The sequence below is a fragment of the Tasmannia lanceolata genome, unplaced genomic scaffold (assembly GCF_043159265.1).
Source record: "Tasmannia lanceolata isolate RefF3 unplaced genomic scaffold, GAP_Taslan_0.1 ptg000037l, whole genome shotgun sequence".
NCBI classification, from domain to species: Eukaryota; Viridiplantae; Streptophyta; class Magnoliopsida; order Canellales; family Winteraceae; genus Tasmannia; species Tasmannia lanceolata.
The window spans coordinates 44,497,308-44,514,462 of NW_027518714.1; the positions used below are offsets into that span (position 1 = coordinate 44,497,308).

At 37.6% G+C, this 17,155-nt stretch overlaps 1 protein-coding gene across 1 annotated transcript in view; it reads left to right on the forward strand.

Moving 5' to 3' along the window:
- LOC143860642 (Pseudouridine synthase family protein) overlaps nt 1-17,155 on the forward strand; it is a 49,123-nt gene that overhangs the window by 24,367 nt on the left and 7,601 nt on the right. The window contains exons 4-7 of the mRNA XM_077371385.1: nt 3,902-3,980; nt 12,110-12,220; nt 12,932-13,041; nt 13,240-13,323. Coding sequence (XP_077227500.1) covers nt 3,902-3,980; nt 12,110-12,220; nt 12,932-13,041; nt 13,240-13,323 — 384 coding nt within the window. The remainder of the gene's footprint in view (nt 1-3,901; nt 3,981-12,109; nt 12,221-12,931; nt 13,042-13,239; nt 13,324-17,155) is intronic.

The window sequence follows — 17,155 nt, forward strand, 5'->3', positions numbered from 1 at the left end:
TAAGAGGCCTCCTTTGAGACTCTCCATCCATCACTAACAATGCTCACGCCTTTCTCCTTCCATGTATCTCTAATAGGTTGCGACCATGGTTTTAAATTTCGTCCGAAATTTCGGATTTCGGTCAAGACCGAAACCGAAATTGGCGAAACGCACCAAATTTCGGAAATTTCATCAATTTCTGCGAAATTTGAAAAAGATATTAATTTTTTATTCCTTTCCCAAATTTCAGCCGAAATTTCGGCCTAAAAAATTGACATTTCTTGTGTCTTTACCAAATTTCGGGATTTCGGTTTCGGCTAGGTTCGAAATTTATGCCAAAACCGAAATTTCAAACCGTGGTTGCAACAACCTATCAATATTAGCCCTCTCTCTTTGTAGTAGAGTTGTCCTTAGCAAGTTGTACCCCAGAGGCAGATAACCCGAAAGTGCATTATTGGCGGCAAAAGTGTATGAACTAGCGTAGTATGAGTTCCTTGCTAGGCGAAATGGCAAGCCACTAGAGTAAAACATCCTAGGAATCTCGGCATGTAGTTGATCACGGGCTGCCATGTTGAATGCTTTTTCAATTGCACTCACACTTCCACTTTTCTTTCTCTTCTTTAAATCAAAACTTGGAGGGACTAACATACTTGTACAACCAAATGATCCACTACTAGATGACGGCGGCAATGACACTTTCTTGGGAGCATTTTGCTTCATAATCTCTTTGGCTTCTTCCTCCAACCTTTGCATTGCAACTAGATCATTCATTTTCACTTTAGAACATGCTCCGATTCCTTGTCCGGCTATCTTTAACAAGTGAGCCCTAACCCTTCTGTATGAGCTGCCAAAACTCTTCTGACAATAATTTCATTGCCACTTCACATTCTCTCCACCCTTAAGATCTCTATCAAATCTAGACAAATACTTCCATAAAGGCTTCGAGACATCTTCATCACTAGGTGTATGTGTGGCATTGACACTAGCGCCGGATGAAGATATTCTTAAATCTATTTGAGAACAAAAACAATTTTAGTACGCAAAGTAGCAAACCCAACAAAACAAGGCAACAATTGAAACCTGAATAAGTTTTAGGTTTGGCCCTTTTGGGCTCTCAATCGATTGTCATAATCTCAAACAAACAAGGCCTAAATATAACATTTTGAGCCCCAAACAGATTGACTCAAAATTACACAAAATTTTGAATCCAATAATCAGTTTTGGGCTCTCAATCGGTTGTCACAATCTCAAACAAACAAGGTCTATATCAATCAAAATATCTAAAATAAACAGGGCCTAAATTAAATTAAAATATACAGGGCCTAAATAAAGAAAGACAGAGAGAGAGAGAGGGGGGGCCGTTGGGGGTTTGGGGGGACGCCGCAGGGGGGAGGGTAGGGGAGCTCGCTGGAGGGGAGAGAGCCAAGGTTTTAAATTTCGGTTTCAGTGTTGGTTTCGGCCACCACCGAAACCGAAACGTTTCGGTTTCGGGCCGAAATTTCAGCCGAAATCATGTAAAAATATGATTATGATTTCGTTTATTTTTTTTAATTTTGACCGAAATGTCTAAAATTTTGGTGTCAATTTCGGTTGAAATTTCGGCTATTTCGGTGGAAATTTCATAAATTTCAGTGCAAATTCTAACATTTCGATGTACATTTTTAAAATTTTGTTGGAAATTTTGTAAAAAAGTCTAAAAATGAAATTTCGGTAGACCTGGCAAAATGTGACCCGGACCCGCGGGTCGACCTAGCCCGCTCGTAATTTCCGTGTCCGGGTCAATCATTCGTGACCCATTTCTAAATGATCCGCGGGTCAACCAGGCCGGTCAAAACTAGGCGGATCCGGGTGGACCCGCGGGTGCCCGTTTTTTTGGTAAAAAAGAGTCGACTTAGGGTTTCAATTTTTTTTACTAAAATCCATTCGTCTCTCTAACGGAAAAAATATTGGAACTTAGGGTTTCTTCCTCAGTCGTCTTCTCCGGCGATCCTGCCGGAGATTCGATCTCAGCTCAACTTTTATCCGATCACCATTTTGTTACACAGATCTGATCCCTTTCTAGCGCCACCACCAAATCCTATGATTTTTCTTCTTGGCAAGCAGATCTGAGAGAGGGAGTGAAGAGAGAAACAATTGAGCTTTAGGAAGGTTCCTTCATTCTCAGATCTGAAAATCAGAGAAAGAGGGTTAGAGCAAAGCAAAGAGAGAGCTGAAGCTATTAAAAAATTATATTGGATCTATAGATCTGGAGATCTTTAGATCCTATCGTTGGCCTCTATGGTAGAATCAGTCGGGGAGGCCTGAGAGGCGGTGGTTTACCCTGTGGCGGATGTCAGCAGTTTGAGTCCGCTTATCTCCAGCTCATGACCTTAGCCGATACAAAGGTATATGATAGCACCCAATTTTTTCGATTCTGCAGTTCGACCTATGATTTATCATTCATGGACATTGATAAGATCCTTCCATTTAGCAGCACCTTAGGATGGCATAGCATTAACGTGAATGGCAAGGTTCAAATGAGGAAAGGCTTACGGTGGATACCTAGGCACCCAGAGACAAGGAAGGGTGTAGCAAGTGACGAAATGCTTCGGGAACACTCATATCAATAAAATGATTTGAACCATTTATTGAAAAAAAAAAAAAACAAATGGGTGCCTCGCCCCCTTTTTGTATCCAACGCTAAATTGACGGCCTGTGTATAAAATAAGAAGAATTCTTTGGATTTGAAGAAAAAAAAATGAAAATTTCATAAAATAAAAATTTCATAAAATAATAAATAAAAATAAATAAATAAACAACTTTGCTGACAATTACAGATTTTTGTCTGGTCGGAAGAGTCCTCCGAATATTCTGTTCTGGTCTTGTATCAGTTTCGATATCGTGGAATACGAACAGAGAAGAGAAGGTAGGCTCATTACATTAAAAGATATGGGAATGCCCATTAAGTAACTGAGCGTGAGAGCCAAATGAATTGAAAGATTCATGTTTGGTTCGGGGAGAGATCATGGAAGTTTAGTTGTGAAATGAATGGGAAGATAATCTACTTTCATTTAGTGATTTATTAGATAATAAAAAACAGAGGATCTTGAGTACTATTCAAAATTCAGAAGAACTACGTGGAAGAGCCATTGAGCAGCTCGAAAAAGCCCGGGCTCGCTTACGGAAAGTGGAAATGGAAGCAAATGAGTTTAGAGTGAATGGATACTCTGAGATAGAACGAGAAAAAGAGAATTTGATTAATGCTACTCATAATAATTTGGACCGATTAGAAAATTTCAAAAATGAAACCATTCGTTTTGAAGAACAACGAGCAATTAATCAGGTACGACAACGAGTGTTCCAGCAAGCCTTACAAGGAGCTCTAGGAACTCTGAATAGTTGTTTGAACAGTGAGTTCAAACAACTCACTGTTCAAAGTGACGAGTGATTTTGTAACAAAAAACATAAAGCTCCCCCTGTAACTTAAAATGGACTTAAATAACACTCACTAAAATAAAAGGCTTTTATAATACCAAGGATGAGTATCATCTTTAGTTAAGTAGTTGATTCTCATGAATTGGTCCCATCAAGAGAACGTCTGATTTTTGGTGGATGAAAATTATCTAGGTCGGGAAGAATCATCAACAAATATAGCGTAATCATGTGAACTCAAAAAGAATTAGAGGGAGCAAGTCCCAATACATTTTAATGTACTAACTCCCATGGAAAAGGTCTTTTGTACGGATATCAATCTTGTCTTTTGTGCATGTCATTATTGTATTACCAGATTGAAAGGCGTAACTGATTCAAAACCTGGAAATTTCATAGAGAAGCTCGTTAGTTGATATTTTCTTCTGCCATTACTAAGTTAAAAAGAAACATTTGTTGAATGGATTATTACAGCCTAGATTTTCTGTGAAGTTTCTGCATGTGTTGGTTGCAGATTTCAAGGTATGATTAAGGGTTACAGTGGCGTTTTCCGGTTGGGGGAGTCTACGTCAACTTGGGATGCTGATTCACCGGTCCGTTTATTTGTTCCAACTGATGACCTTTGTACCCTATTTTCAAGTAAAATGCAATCTTGTAATTCTGTATGTTTAGTATATGCTTACGTGTACAAATTAGTTGCATGAAGAAACAACATTAACCCCAACAATATCGGATCTATCCGATCGAATCATCGTCAATAAATGAATTGAATTGTATAACATAGAAAGAGCTTTTATCCATACCGAATCAAAATAAAAAATGGGATTTGTGCTTCAATCTGTCAGAGGAATAGGTTGTTGTCTCAGTCGCTTGATCTTGGTTTTAATGTCCAAAATGCAGACCTCTCTTTCTCAACTTAAAAACCAAAAATGTAATAGAAGTAAATAAGAGGAAGAACCAAATGTCAGTTTTTATAAAACCTCATTAACATGCATGCCGAGGTGGGGCATATGCGACTTAATGATGCAAGAAATATTTGGTGCAATGTGAGTGCTCTGGTTCTTTAGTTTTTTGACTTGGTGTGGTCAACATGGCCAGCTTTCTATTTAGAATGCGGACAGATGGAGAAAGCGTATGATAGTGTTCCCAGGATTGTTATGTGGTGGGTCCTTGAAAGGAAAAAAGTTCCTACTAAATATGTTGATATGATTAAAGATATGTACAATGGAGAAGTAACTAGTGTCAGAACTACGGATGGCACGTCTAGTGAGTTTCCAATTACAATATGAGTGCATCAATGGTCAGCTCTAATACTCTAGTTATGGATGAACTTACGGAGGGTATCTAGGACGAGGTGCCGTGGTGTATGTTATTTGTACATGACATAGTATTAATTGACGAAACCAAGGCAAGAGTTAATGCTAAGTTAGAGTTATGGAGAACTACTTTGGAATCCAAAGGTTTTAGACTGAGTAGGACTAAGACAGCGTATATGGAGTGCAACTTTAGTAATGTAAGGAGGCGGGGCGATGATGTAGTAAATATGACTGGACAGGAGGTACCTAAGAGGGATATCTTTCGCTATCTTGGTTCAATCCTACATAAGGAGGAAGAGATTGAAGAGGATGTTAACCACAGAATAAGAGCAAGTTGGTTGAAGTAGAAGCATGCTTCAGGAGTCCTGTGCGATCGTAAAATACCTACCAAGTTGAAGGGAAAGTTTTATAAGACAACTGTGAGGCCATGCTGTATGGCTCAGAATGTTGGGCCACCAAGAAGCAGCATGTGCATAAGATGAGTGTAGCAGAGATGCGAATGCTTAGATGGATGTGCGGCCACACAAGGTTAGATCGAATTAAAAATGAAGACATCCGTAAAAAGGTGGGGGTGGCACCAATTGAGGAGAAGATGAGAGAGCACCGCTTAAGATGGTTTGGGCATATCCAACGTAGGCCTTTTGATGCTCCAGTGAGAAGAAGTGACTCGTGCCAAGTTGATGGAGTAAAAAGAGGTAGGGGCTGACCGAAAACAACTTGGGTAGAAACAACGAGGAAAGACTTGAGAGCTAGGAACATAACAGAGAACATGACCTTGGATAGGATAGAATGGTAGAAAATGATCCATGTAGACAAACCCAACTAGTGTCAGGAGTAGACTTAGTCAACTTGAGCCAGGTAGATCCTTTCACCTTCTTCATGAAAACTTTCTAAAGGATTCATTAGCCGACCCCAACTAGTTTGGGACAAAGGCTTAGTTGAGTTGAGTTGAGTTGAGTTTACAGATGGATGCCAAAAGGATCTCTTTAGCATCTTCAGTAGCCATTAAAAAAAATTTGTTGCACCTTAGCCTTCCATATAGAGGGTGGTTCTCCCTCTTGCCCCTTACATGTGGAAGGTTCTACTTGACCAGATTATATCAGAGGAGATAACATGCGGTAATCATGAAATTGCTCTAAGGGCATGCGGTAATCATGAAAATTGCTCTAAGGGCATGCCATAATAATGAAAATTGCTCTAAGGGCATTGAGTGTAATGGACATTCCTTGATTCTAGGGGCATTTTGGAATTCATCTTTGTTGAGATTATTTTTAATAATTAGTTTATTGTTCTAGTGGTTAGTGTTATGGGTTATGATAGGGTCCCTCATCATTGAATGCGTTATTATAATTTCTGTATACAAACCCTATATATACATGTATTAAGACATAGAATTCATGGGGTTTGATTTACCTGACCGTAGAGTTTCATTCTCTTTGCTTCTTTTTCTTCTCTTACTATACATCTTGGTGGATTACTTCCAAGATCTATTTATGTTCTTTATATTAACATGGTATCAGAGCCAAGATCCACAATGATAAGTGTCTTGGTCTGATTTTCTTTGCTTTCTTCTTGAAACCCTTGTTCCAATCTACCCTTCTCTTCTATGTTCTTTGGATTCGTCTTCTACTGTGTGAGACTAAAGGTTTTCTGTTCTTTGTGGGTAGAAAACACAAAAGGTTCTCTCTGGTTTTTTGCCCTAATGAATGGGTGCTATTCAAGGTGTTCATCTTTTGGTATTAAGTCGAGGGAATTGGTGCAATGAAGATGACTATGTGGTGATTCTATGCAATTGTGCTTCCTTAGACCGTGCTTCCCGTCCATGGAATGGTTATTTGCTGCCCTAATTAGTGACTTTGTTGCCTTGTGTGGATTGGCTACTGTGCTCTCTCACTGCAATGTTTGGTTGTTATGCTCCCTTTCGAGGTTTTAAATTTCGGTTTCGGTACTAATTTTGGACCCCGCCAAAATCCGAAATTTCGAGCCGAAATTTGGTACTTTGGTTCAAAATTTCAAACCGAAATTCCGAAATTTCGGTTTGAAACTTGGTAACATTTAAAAAAAAATGGCATTTTCTCGAAATTTTTGACCGAATTACCGAAATTTGGTAAAGGCCGAAATTCGGAATTTCGGTTTCGGTCCCCACTGAAATCCGAAATTTCGGTCTCGGTCCCCACCGAAATCCGAAATTTCGGTCCGAAATTTAAAACCATGCTCCCTTCATGTGGACTGCATTCCCTAACTGCCTATTTGGTGATTATGCTGCCTTTGTGTGGACTGTGCGACGATGCTGCCCTATTTGGTGTTTTTATTAGTTGCTTTCCTGTTCACAAATTCAGTTGGAGAAGTGACTTGTTTCCCTATTTGTTGTCGAATGGTTTCATGTTGGTATAAACTAGTTGCTGTCCTATTTGTGAGTATGCGTAGATCAATGGATCCCTATATGTGAATTTCCATAATGAGTAAAAATAAGCCTAGTTTTCCATCACCATTGAGATGTCAGGGATGCAACTTACACCTGGGAAATTACTTGGGACCAATTATCTTATATGGGCTAAATTTGTGAAGGTAGCTAGTGGAGCAAAGCGGAAGTTTAAGTTTCTTACTGAAAATGGATCTAGTGAATCTGCTGGTAAATATGAAGAGTAGTGTTGGTGTAACAGTATGGAACCCCAACTTAGTTGCAAATGTAATGTTACTTGATACGATCAAACAAGCATGAGAAACTCTACATGAATCTTACTCTTTATATGAAAATATATCACGAGTATATGAGCTGTTGTATCTTGTTTCAACCAAGGGTTTAAATTTTGGTTTTGGTTTCGGTTTCATTCATCAGTGAAACGGAAACATTTCGGTTTTGGTATGAAATTTCGATCGAAATCTTGTAAAATCATGGAAACATTTCGGTACAAAATCAGGGCCAAAATTCAAGTAAGATTCTTCACCACTGAGAACTCCGGAGCCATGATCGGACCATTTCGGACCCTTTGATCAACTACAGTGCTCCATGGATCGATGATCGAGCCCGAGAGGATGCTAGATCATATTACTCGAAGGGTGATCATCCACAGATCGCCTAAGAATCGGACGAAGTTACAATCTACGGTCCTTATTTCAGAAGGATCTAATATTTAGTTAATTTAGTTTTATTTTTATTTAGGACTTTCTTATGGGCTAGAAAATAGCCTTTATTTTAGTCTAGTTAGTATTCCTACGTTGGACGAATTCTCCGTATGTTTGGTTGTCCAAATATAGCTCTTATTTAGGATTTTTAGAGAAATTTTAGGAGTTTGGTTTGACTTTGACGAATTTAGAGATGGTGGGGTTATTTTAGTCATTTTTTGCTTTCTTTCCTTGATCAAGTTGAAGCAAGAACTCCTGTGAGAGTTTCTGATTCTATCCTTGATCTTCTTCCCTTGCCCGAGTGCAAGTTTGCCCAAGAACAAATTTGAATAGTCTGTTTTATCACTTTGGAAGCAGCCTTACCCGCTCCACCCCACGCAAAACAGCCACAAGAAGCATCCCATACCTGCTTCTCAGTTTGCCGAGGTTTCCATCTTCTCAGCCTCTTCAAACCGCTTCACAAAACGCTCCAAAATAAGCCAGTTGAAAACTTTAAACAAACTAAGGTAAGTAGTCGTAGACATTCTCCAAGTTGCAGCAAAGTTCCAGTCCTCTCTTTTCCTCTTCAAGTTAGTCGACAACCAGCGACTTCAGTTTCTCTCATCGTTTGTACTTTCTAGCCCCAACCGAGACCAGCCTGTTCACCATGTTTCCCTGCACCTTTCTTAGCCAACCATAGTCTCAGCCTTATTCCATCTCTCAAAACCTCACAGCACAACACCCCTTCCTTTGCTTACCTGATCCTTCCCATCTTTCACCCAACACCAAACAATAACACCTCTTCTAAACTCCAACCAAAACCTGCACACGACCAACCCAATAGTCTCCTACACCCATTCCAACACAAACCATCAACCAGCTTCCTTAGCCGAACCAACCATCTTTCTGGTTTTCTTTATAACCGAATATCCTTCTTGAACTACCCTTCTTGTTCCCTTTAACAAAACCAACTTTCTTGCAACTGATTCTTGTTCTTCTTGTTACGAATTTGCCTTAGACTTACCATTTCTTGAATCCTTCAATAACACGAAGGAAGATCCAATCAACCACTATTATGCCTTCCAACCACCAACCCAAGAACCACTCCAAACGTATACCCTTACCTTCACTAATAACCTCCTTTATTCCCTAAATCCTTCCCTACACAACCCTCTTACCTTCAATAAATATTTCCATTAGTTTCAAGCTATGACACATGTTATTCTCGGGAATTTCTAAGCAAGGGAAAATATCGGGATATATCATTATTTTTTTCGGGTTTATATCAGACAAAAGGGTAAAAATAAACTTATCAAAAAATATATAAAAATATTAAATTTAAGAAAACAATATAAAATAAAATATCGTAAAAATATCGGTATATTTTCACGATATTATCGGGATATTTTATGATAAAAAAGAAAATATCGCTATTTTTTTAAATCTCAGTATTATTTCGGGGTTTTGTCGTTTTATCAAAATGTCGCGATAAAACACGATATTTCGAAAATATCAGAGATATTTGTGACATAGGTTTCAAGTGCCCTTTCATCCATTTCAAGATCATTTTTCAAAATTTCCACAACCCTTTCACTCCCTTTTCCTTCCAATTCATCCAATACCTTATCCTTAAGCTTTCGCTACCGTATCCGCGCATTTGGTGTCATAGCTTCCGCTATCCTCTGCTGCATCAAAATAGCACTTGGCGCAGTTATTGCACTAGCATCATTTTCACGGTTCCTCACTTTAGGAACCATATGCATAATGGAGAAACTCCATGAAAGGAACATTAATGATCCATGTAAATCACTTAGCTGAAAATGTTTCAAATAAATCCAACAAGTCAATAATGATCCCGTTACACAGAAGGGATTTGCTAGCGTCCATCGCAAAAGGCATTTCGTGGATGGTCTGTTGCATGTGAGAGCAGCGACACATGCACACTTTTCAGCAGATTTTGTCTTCATTCACGAGGTGGCTGCTCTCACATGCAACAGACCATCTGCGAAATGCCTTTGCGATGGAAGCTAGCAAATCCCTATACAAAAAAAATATAATTCCTTTTTATGATGAATCACATATTCCTACGATTTCATTGGCTAATAAGTGCATCAAATGAATCGTAATAACAACTGAAATGATCGAAAAAGAGATGTGACTTAATATATGTTCCTCAATTACAAAATGGAAATAAGGAATTGAATTCCTTAGAAAAAATACGGATATGTGCGCATCACAAATAGTATAACTAGGGATAAAAAATGATGTGGTTTCCAAGGGTTTTTTTTGTTTTTTCACATCTCTATTCCATATACTGTTCGAATAAATAATAATTCGTTACCATTTCAAAAAAAAATAAAAATAAATAATAATTCGTACTAATTGGTATGGTACTTACCTTTCATATCCTCATTCGGATCTATATCTATCTTACATACCATAGAATGGAATCAGTTTCCCTCGATAAGATTAAAACAAAAAAAGGAATCCAATTCATATCTCAATCTATTTATATATCGTCATGTTACATTTAGTAAATAAATAAAAAACTTGAGAACCCCAACCCTTAGCTAATTTAAGAAAACAATAATGTAAATTTTTTTCTATTAATTGATCAAAATCAAGAATGGAAATGGAGTTCCCATAATTTGAATTCAAATTAGATTATGTAGTTAATCTCTTACACGATACATGACTTGATTAGAGGTCATTTTAATAATTTCTTATTGCAGTTCTATGCGACATGACAAGTATCGTAGGATTTCCCATAAAATATGTTTGTTTTATTCGATTAGAAGCCAATCAATCAGTTCCAGAATGAATTAGTTAATGACACCAAATAAACTAACTACAATATAACTAGGTGTTATTTTATAAGGTAGAGTTATTGGCAGATCCTATGATCCATATCAGAATCAAGTACTGTTTTGGCGTAATTCTTTTTCCTTATTACTATATGGACCGTAACAGTGGAATGATTGAAAATCACACATCCGTATCCCAACAAATATTGTAGTTAATCACTAGGCAGTAAATCTTAAGCAGTAACTTGGTTATTTCGACAATTGTAACTTCTTAATTTGAATTTTTTAAATATCTGGGAAAGAATTCAAAATAATATTTGAGTTTTTATATCTTGATTTTTTTTATTTATTTGATTATTGCTCCTTCCAAAAGAGATAAGATCTGGTGAATGGATCATACCTTTCATTCTACTTCCAGGTACGGTGTCAATAGTACTGGGACTTCGGCTTGTTCCAACCACAACTTTGGCCCATTAAAGTAATACTTCTCTCCTTTCCAGTCTGCCTTCTCCTTGGGTCATTGACTCAGGTGCCTCTGACCACATGTAAAATCAGTCCCTTACATCTTCATCACTATTCAAAGTAAATCCATTTAATTATCTCCAGACTCAAACTTAGTGCCTGGTACTTCTATTGAGCAAAGCCTGATGAACTTTTTTCTAAATACGAGTGTAAATGAGCATACATATCGGTGATTAGTGATCTGAGATGCCATTTCAGTACAAATTGAAGTTTCTTTTTAATGGCAAAAGATTCCATTCAAAATGACCGAGATGGTCAAACATACAGAGAAGAAGAGAAGATACAAGAGGATACAAGAAACAGAACAAATAAGGGACAACAAAATCAAGGGGGGAGGAAATCAAATAGCTCCACTTCCTCCCTCGAGACCCCAGCTCTCGCTAAAGAATCGGCTACTGATTAGTCGATCAGCGCACATGACGGAAAGATAGAGAAGCTCCACACACTCTGTCCTGGATCTCGTCAAAGAACGGAGCAAAGCACCATGGGTGCAAGTGGGATTCGTTTAGCCAGCTAATCACATTAAGAGTTACCTTCCACCACCACTTTATTAAGATCAACGTTTTCAAGTAATTTAATTCCATGGTGGACTGCTCACACTTCGGCTTCACTCGCATCTTTTTGAATTCTAACCAAAAATGAAGTTTTGGTAAGAATTAAAAAACCATTGTTTACGAGCATTGTTTTCGTTCCTAAAAAGGAGTTGGTTCTACTTTCACTCTTGTTAGTGAAAGCAATTGATGGTTCACAATTTTCTTCTGAAGCTGTCTGCAAAATTGCCTTCCATCTTAATAAAATCTAACACCTTGGAGCTTACATTTGATTTTTAACGCTTTATGAGCCTTTTATATGTTTCTTTTCATTGTTGGACATGTTCTTTCAATTAGTTTGAGTGCGTTCCATAGGATTTTACAGAACTGTAAGTTTTAAGTGTTTTTACTGTTTTGGTTATCAACGTAAATCACTGCTGTGTAGGTAATCCAACGTGAGCCATGGGAGCATATCAAAGATGAGGACATCAAAAAGGCGGCTGCATCTTTCTGTGGGGAGATATGGCAAGTTCCACCAATGTTTTCTGCCATCAAAGTATGTGACTATTTTGAATCCAAAATTTATTGAGTTCTTATAAAAAAAACTTTACACTGCTGTGTAGTATAAAATTTACTGAGTTCTTACCAAAATTTACTAAGTTCTTTTCACTGCTGTGTAGTATAAAATTTACACAAAAAATGTTGCGTACATTTAACTTTCCATTTGACTATGGCATATCCTCTTAATCTTTAGGCATGCTTAACTGTTGTTTTAGGTAGCCTCTATGATAACCAGATACATATACAAACACAGAGATATGACAATAGCTACAAATAGAACCTTACATTTCCCAAAAGTGAATGGTGTTTCCACCACTTGTTTGGTAACTTTCCACTATCTTTATTTATGATTTTCCCATTGGCCCATACAACATACTTTTGGGTTTTGGGAGCAGACTGAAAAATTGCATGTACAGGTGTGGAATGGCACCAAACCAAGTGCATTGAAATGTTAGTTCACTATCCAATTACCTGATAAGGGCACATTCATTTTACCTGACACATGGATGTTTGAATAACTGACGTAAATTGGAAACATTAGGCATTTCACCAAAATGCATTAGATGCAGCTGAAAAAGTATCCATCTATATAGTATATATTATATCTGCACCCATATTGTATTGCGTCTAAAATCTAAATGAATATTTTGCGTGCCGTAAGTATTTGATAGTTTTTCTGTTAATGAGCTTCTTGACAAACTGATAGGTAGGAGGTGAAAAGATGTATGAGAAAGCAAGGAGAGGAGAAATGGTTGAGCTTTCACCAAGACGTATTTCAATATTTCAATTCGATATTGAACGCAGCTTAGATGATCGGTTTGTATCATTTTTGTTAATTGTGCTCGAGGATATCATTTTCTGTAGTTTTCAATGTGTAGGGCATTCAATATATTGTTTTCTGACGCCTCGTTTCTGAAACCTTTATTTGTGGAGAAAGGAATCCTGTTGATTCTTTCTCTATTATATCACTTAATATTTCCCTCATTTAGCATTAACTTTAATCTTTGTTTGCAGACAAAATTTGATTTTCCGAGTTACATGCTCAAAAGGGACATATATTCGGTCCCTCTGCGCAGATCTTGGAAAGGCTCTTGGCAGGTGTGTAATAGTCGAGTTTTTAACTTTTTGCTGTTTCATGATAAATGATTAATTTTAATCAGAATGACTATTCCTTGTGATTTATTCGTTGCTTGCACTGCATTTCCTTTTGTTCTATGTTATTTGGAATGTGACATCGTTCTTATATTCAATAACTGTTTTGTATTATGGAATCATTATTTTTCGCCATGGTTATCTGCAATGGTTCTGTAACTGATTAACGATAAAACTGTGTTTCATAGTCATAGCCATGGTTTTAAATTTCTGTTGAAACCGAAACCGAAATTTCAGAAATTTCGGTCTAAATATTTAAAAAATATATTATTATTCTGAAATTTCGGATATAATAAAATATATATTTTTTCTATTAGCGGATTTCGGTTGAAATTTCGGTTTCGGCTTTTTCTATTAGCGGATTTCAGTTGAAATTTCTGTTTCGGCCAAGGCCGAAACCAAAATTTAAAACCATGGTCATAACTGAAAAATTATGGATTGTTCTTGTGAAAGCAATCTGACAGACATTGAACCCTCTTCCAAATGATATCAGTAGTTGGAGTGTGAGTGTAATACCTAGTTAACCCCTGTTCATTAATATTCTTTCAAAAGTGAGGTCAAACCTGTCCACTAGAAATTAAGAGTGTGTTATTAACTTACCAACTTCTCCAGAAGCTTAAGCTGTTGGAGAAAGGCATTATTTATCTTTTATACTTTAACACTCCCCCGCACGTGTGGCCCACTTGGCAAACACGTGGCACATGTGGTCCCACTTTGGGCCTACCATCGCATGTGGATTTTTGCTATCCGGGAGGTTTTTGAACTCGAGACCTTTGGCTCTGATACCATGTTAACTTACCTACTTCTCCAGAAGCTTAAGCTGTTGGAGAAAGGCATTATTTATCTTTTATACTTTAACAGAGTGAAAAGGAAGGACCTGGTGAAAATTGCAAGGTAAATTAAGCTGGAGAGGATGGAAGAGTGGAAATAGATTGCCATGGAGAGGGGACTCTCTTTGTGAAGATTTTGGCTTTCTCAGCTTCTCCAGTTGTGTTGCATGCCAGCTTTTCTAGGAAGAGAGACTGTCTAGGGCCTAATGGCTTTCTGTTTGGCCTTTGTTGCTATGTCAGGGCACGTTCGGCAAGGCTTCTCATTCTCGCCTGATTAAACGGGCGAGAAACGGAGTGATGAGAATCTTTAGAAGCGGTTAGTTATCGCTTTGCAAAATCCTATTTTTTAGTCGAAAAAGGTGGAATTTTAGAAACGGACCTTAATGGGTCACGTAGCCGAACGAGATTTTTGAGATTTTTTTGGCTTTATTTATTCTCCACCCCTAAAACAAGGGGAAAATCCTGTAAAAGAATAGTTGCCGAACACGCCCTCAGTTTCCATCGTGTGGCATGTTCGATTTGGGGGAGGAGAAAATATGAGGGCCTGCTGGAGCTATGTCACGAATATCTTTGATATTTTGACAAAACGAAAAAATCCCAAAATATCCGAGAATTTAATAAATATTGAGATATTTTAATTTACCGCAATAATATCACGATATTTTTACGATATTTTTAATTTTATATTTTTTCTTAATTAATATATTTTTATATATTTTTAAAGAATTTTATTTTATCGTTTTTCCCGATTTAATCCCGAAAAAGTAAATAATATATCCCGAAATTTTCTCTTGCCGAGAAATTCCTGAGAACGATTTTTGTGTAGTGTTGGAGCATGAAGCAGTTTAGGTTTTCACATCTCATTGAAGTTGAAAGTTGCTTTCTCAAGGAAGATATCTCTAGTTAGATTTCAATTAGTGGCGAGTCCCGTTGATGATATTGGGAGTTTGATGGGAGGGAGATCCTTCCCATAACTATCTTAGAATGCAGACTGAATGGATTTATATCTTCTACGATTAAGGGATCCATGTACTTAAGGAATGAAAAAAATGATCTGTCATGAAGTGAGAAGCTCTTCTAGGAGTCCAAGGTTTTAAATTTTGGTTTCGGTGTCAGTTTCAGCCACCACCAAAATCGAAATATTTCGGTTTCAGTGCAAATTTCGGCCGAAATCTTGTAAAAATCGGTTTATAATTTTGGAGGAAGCTAAAATTTCAGTGGAATTCACTAAAATTTTGGTGGGAATCACCGAAATTTTGGTGGAAATCGTGAGAATTTCGGCGGAACTCATGTAAATAGGTGTGAAGCCGAAATTTTTGAATTTTACTGAAATTTCGGTGAAATATTGTAAAAATCTGATTTCGTGTGAATTTTGTTTTGGTCCTAACCAAACCCAAAATATTTCGGCCGAAATTTTAGCCGAAATTTAAAACTGTGTCTAGGACTCTGGTTTGAGCATTGTTAAAGAGATCTGGAAAGCAGTGATTGGGTTTGAGAGGGAGAGCTAGAGAGATGAGCAAATGAGAAAACAGGATATTTCTGCTCCGGTGAAGGTGAAATCATTGGGGAAAGGGAAATAATTTTCATCTTGCTTTTGAGTTAGATTTGTGTACTACCTTCAGAACAGATTGGAAACTATGCTTTGGTCTCTTTCACCCCTTGGAATGACACAATCCAAACTAGTTTTTGTGAGAAATGTGCAAAATTGGAGTGGCATAATGCCTGCGTTCAGGAACTTTCAATGTGACGGAGGAGATGTTTGAGATTGTTCACAAGATTGAGGCTGATATTGAAACTTTGGCAGACCTGGAATCCCCAATGATGTTAGTGGTGTAATGTAGGTGATCTTCCTAACAATCCTTTTGTGAAATTGGAGGTCGGTGTTTTTCTTAGTGGAAATGTGTAGGAAAGAGAAGAATTTCTTGGAACATGAAGCATCTTCATCGAAGGATTGGTACGAGATGGAGTATTAATGTGGATTCAAAGAGCAATTGCAAGTAATGAGGAGATGGAGCTGAAATGTCTCAATAAATATCTTGAGAAGTGGTAGAGGGAATTTTAAGTGGAGGACCGCAAAGGGTTCCATTGTATGAGCAAATTGAAACTAAAAGAAGAAAAAATTAAAGACGTGGAGAAAGGAATCCTGTGGTATAATTAATGTTAACAAAATATTGCTTGAAGCAGTTTTCAGCTCTGAATTGAACCTAGGAAAATGTTTTTGTGGTGTCCGTTGATGAAGAGATTGAAGGTTCTTGCTGATTGCATGGGCTGCAATACCAATCATCTCTTGATTATCTATGTTGGCTCCCTCTTGGTGTTGGCATCCTTTATAATGCTTTAGGTTTTGATGGTGGAAATGGAAAATGATGAGCATAGTGGAAGAACAGCTTTATATATATATATATATATGTTAAACATGTTAACACAAGCGCTTAAGGGTATTTTGATCGCACACAACACATAATATAAAATAATTTTCGTGTGGAGAGAACCCTAACTCTCACGCACGCTTCTCTCTAACTCTCTCTTCACTGTCTCTCTTTCTTCTTCTCTTCGATCCTTGATCTCTTTAAACCATGTAATCATCTAACATGGTATCAGAGCAAAAGGTTGAAGTGTTCATCCCTCATTAAAAAGGTACTACGAATCTTTTCTCTGTCTTCATCTACTTTTTTGTTCTCTTTTCTTTCTTTCAACCCTAATCCCCAAACCCATTCCCCAAACTCAATTCCCAAACCCAAATCCTTTCCTTCCCATAACCACCACCACTAGAAGTGACCTCCATCAATTCCCATGCCTAATCCCCAAATCCATCCCCAAACTCAATTCCCAAAACCCAAATCCTTTCCATCCCATAACCACCACCACCAGAAGTGACCTCCATCAAAACACCTCAAAATCCTTCCCTAACCCTAACCGCACAAATCTAAGCCATTTTTTTCGACCCT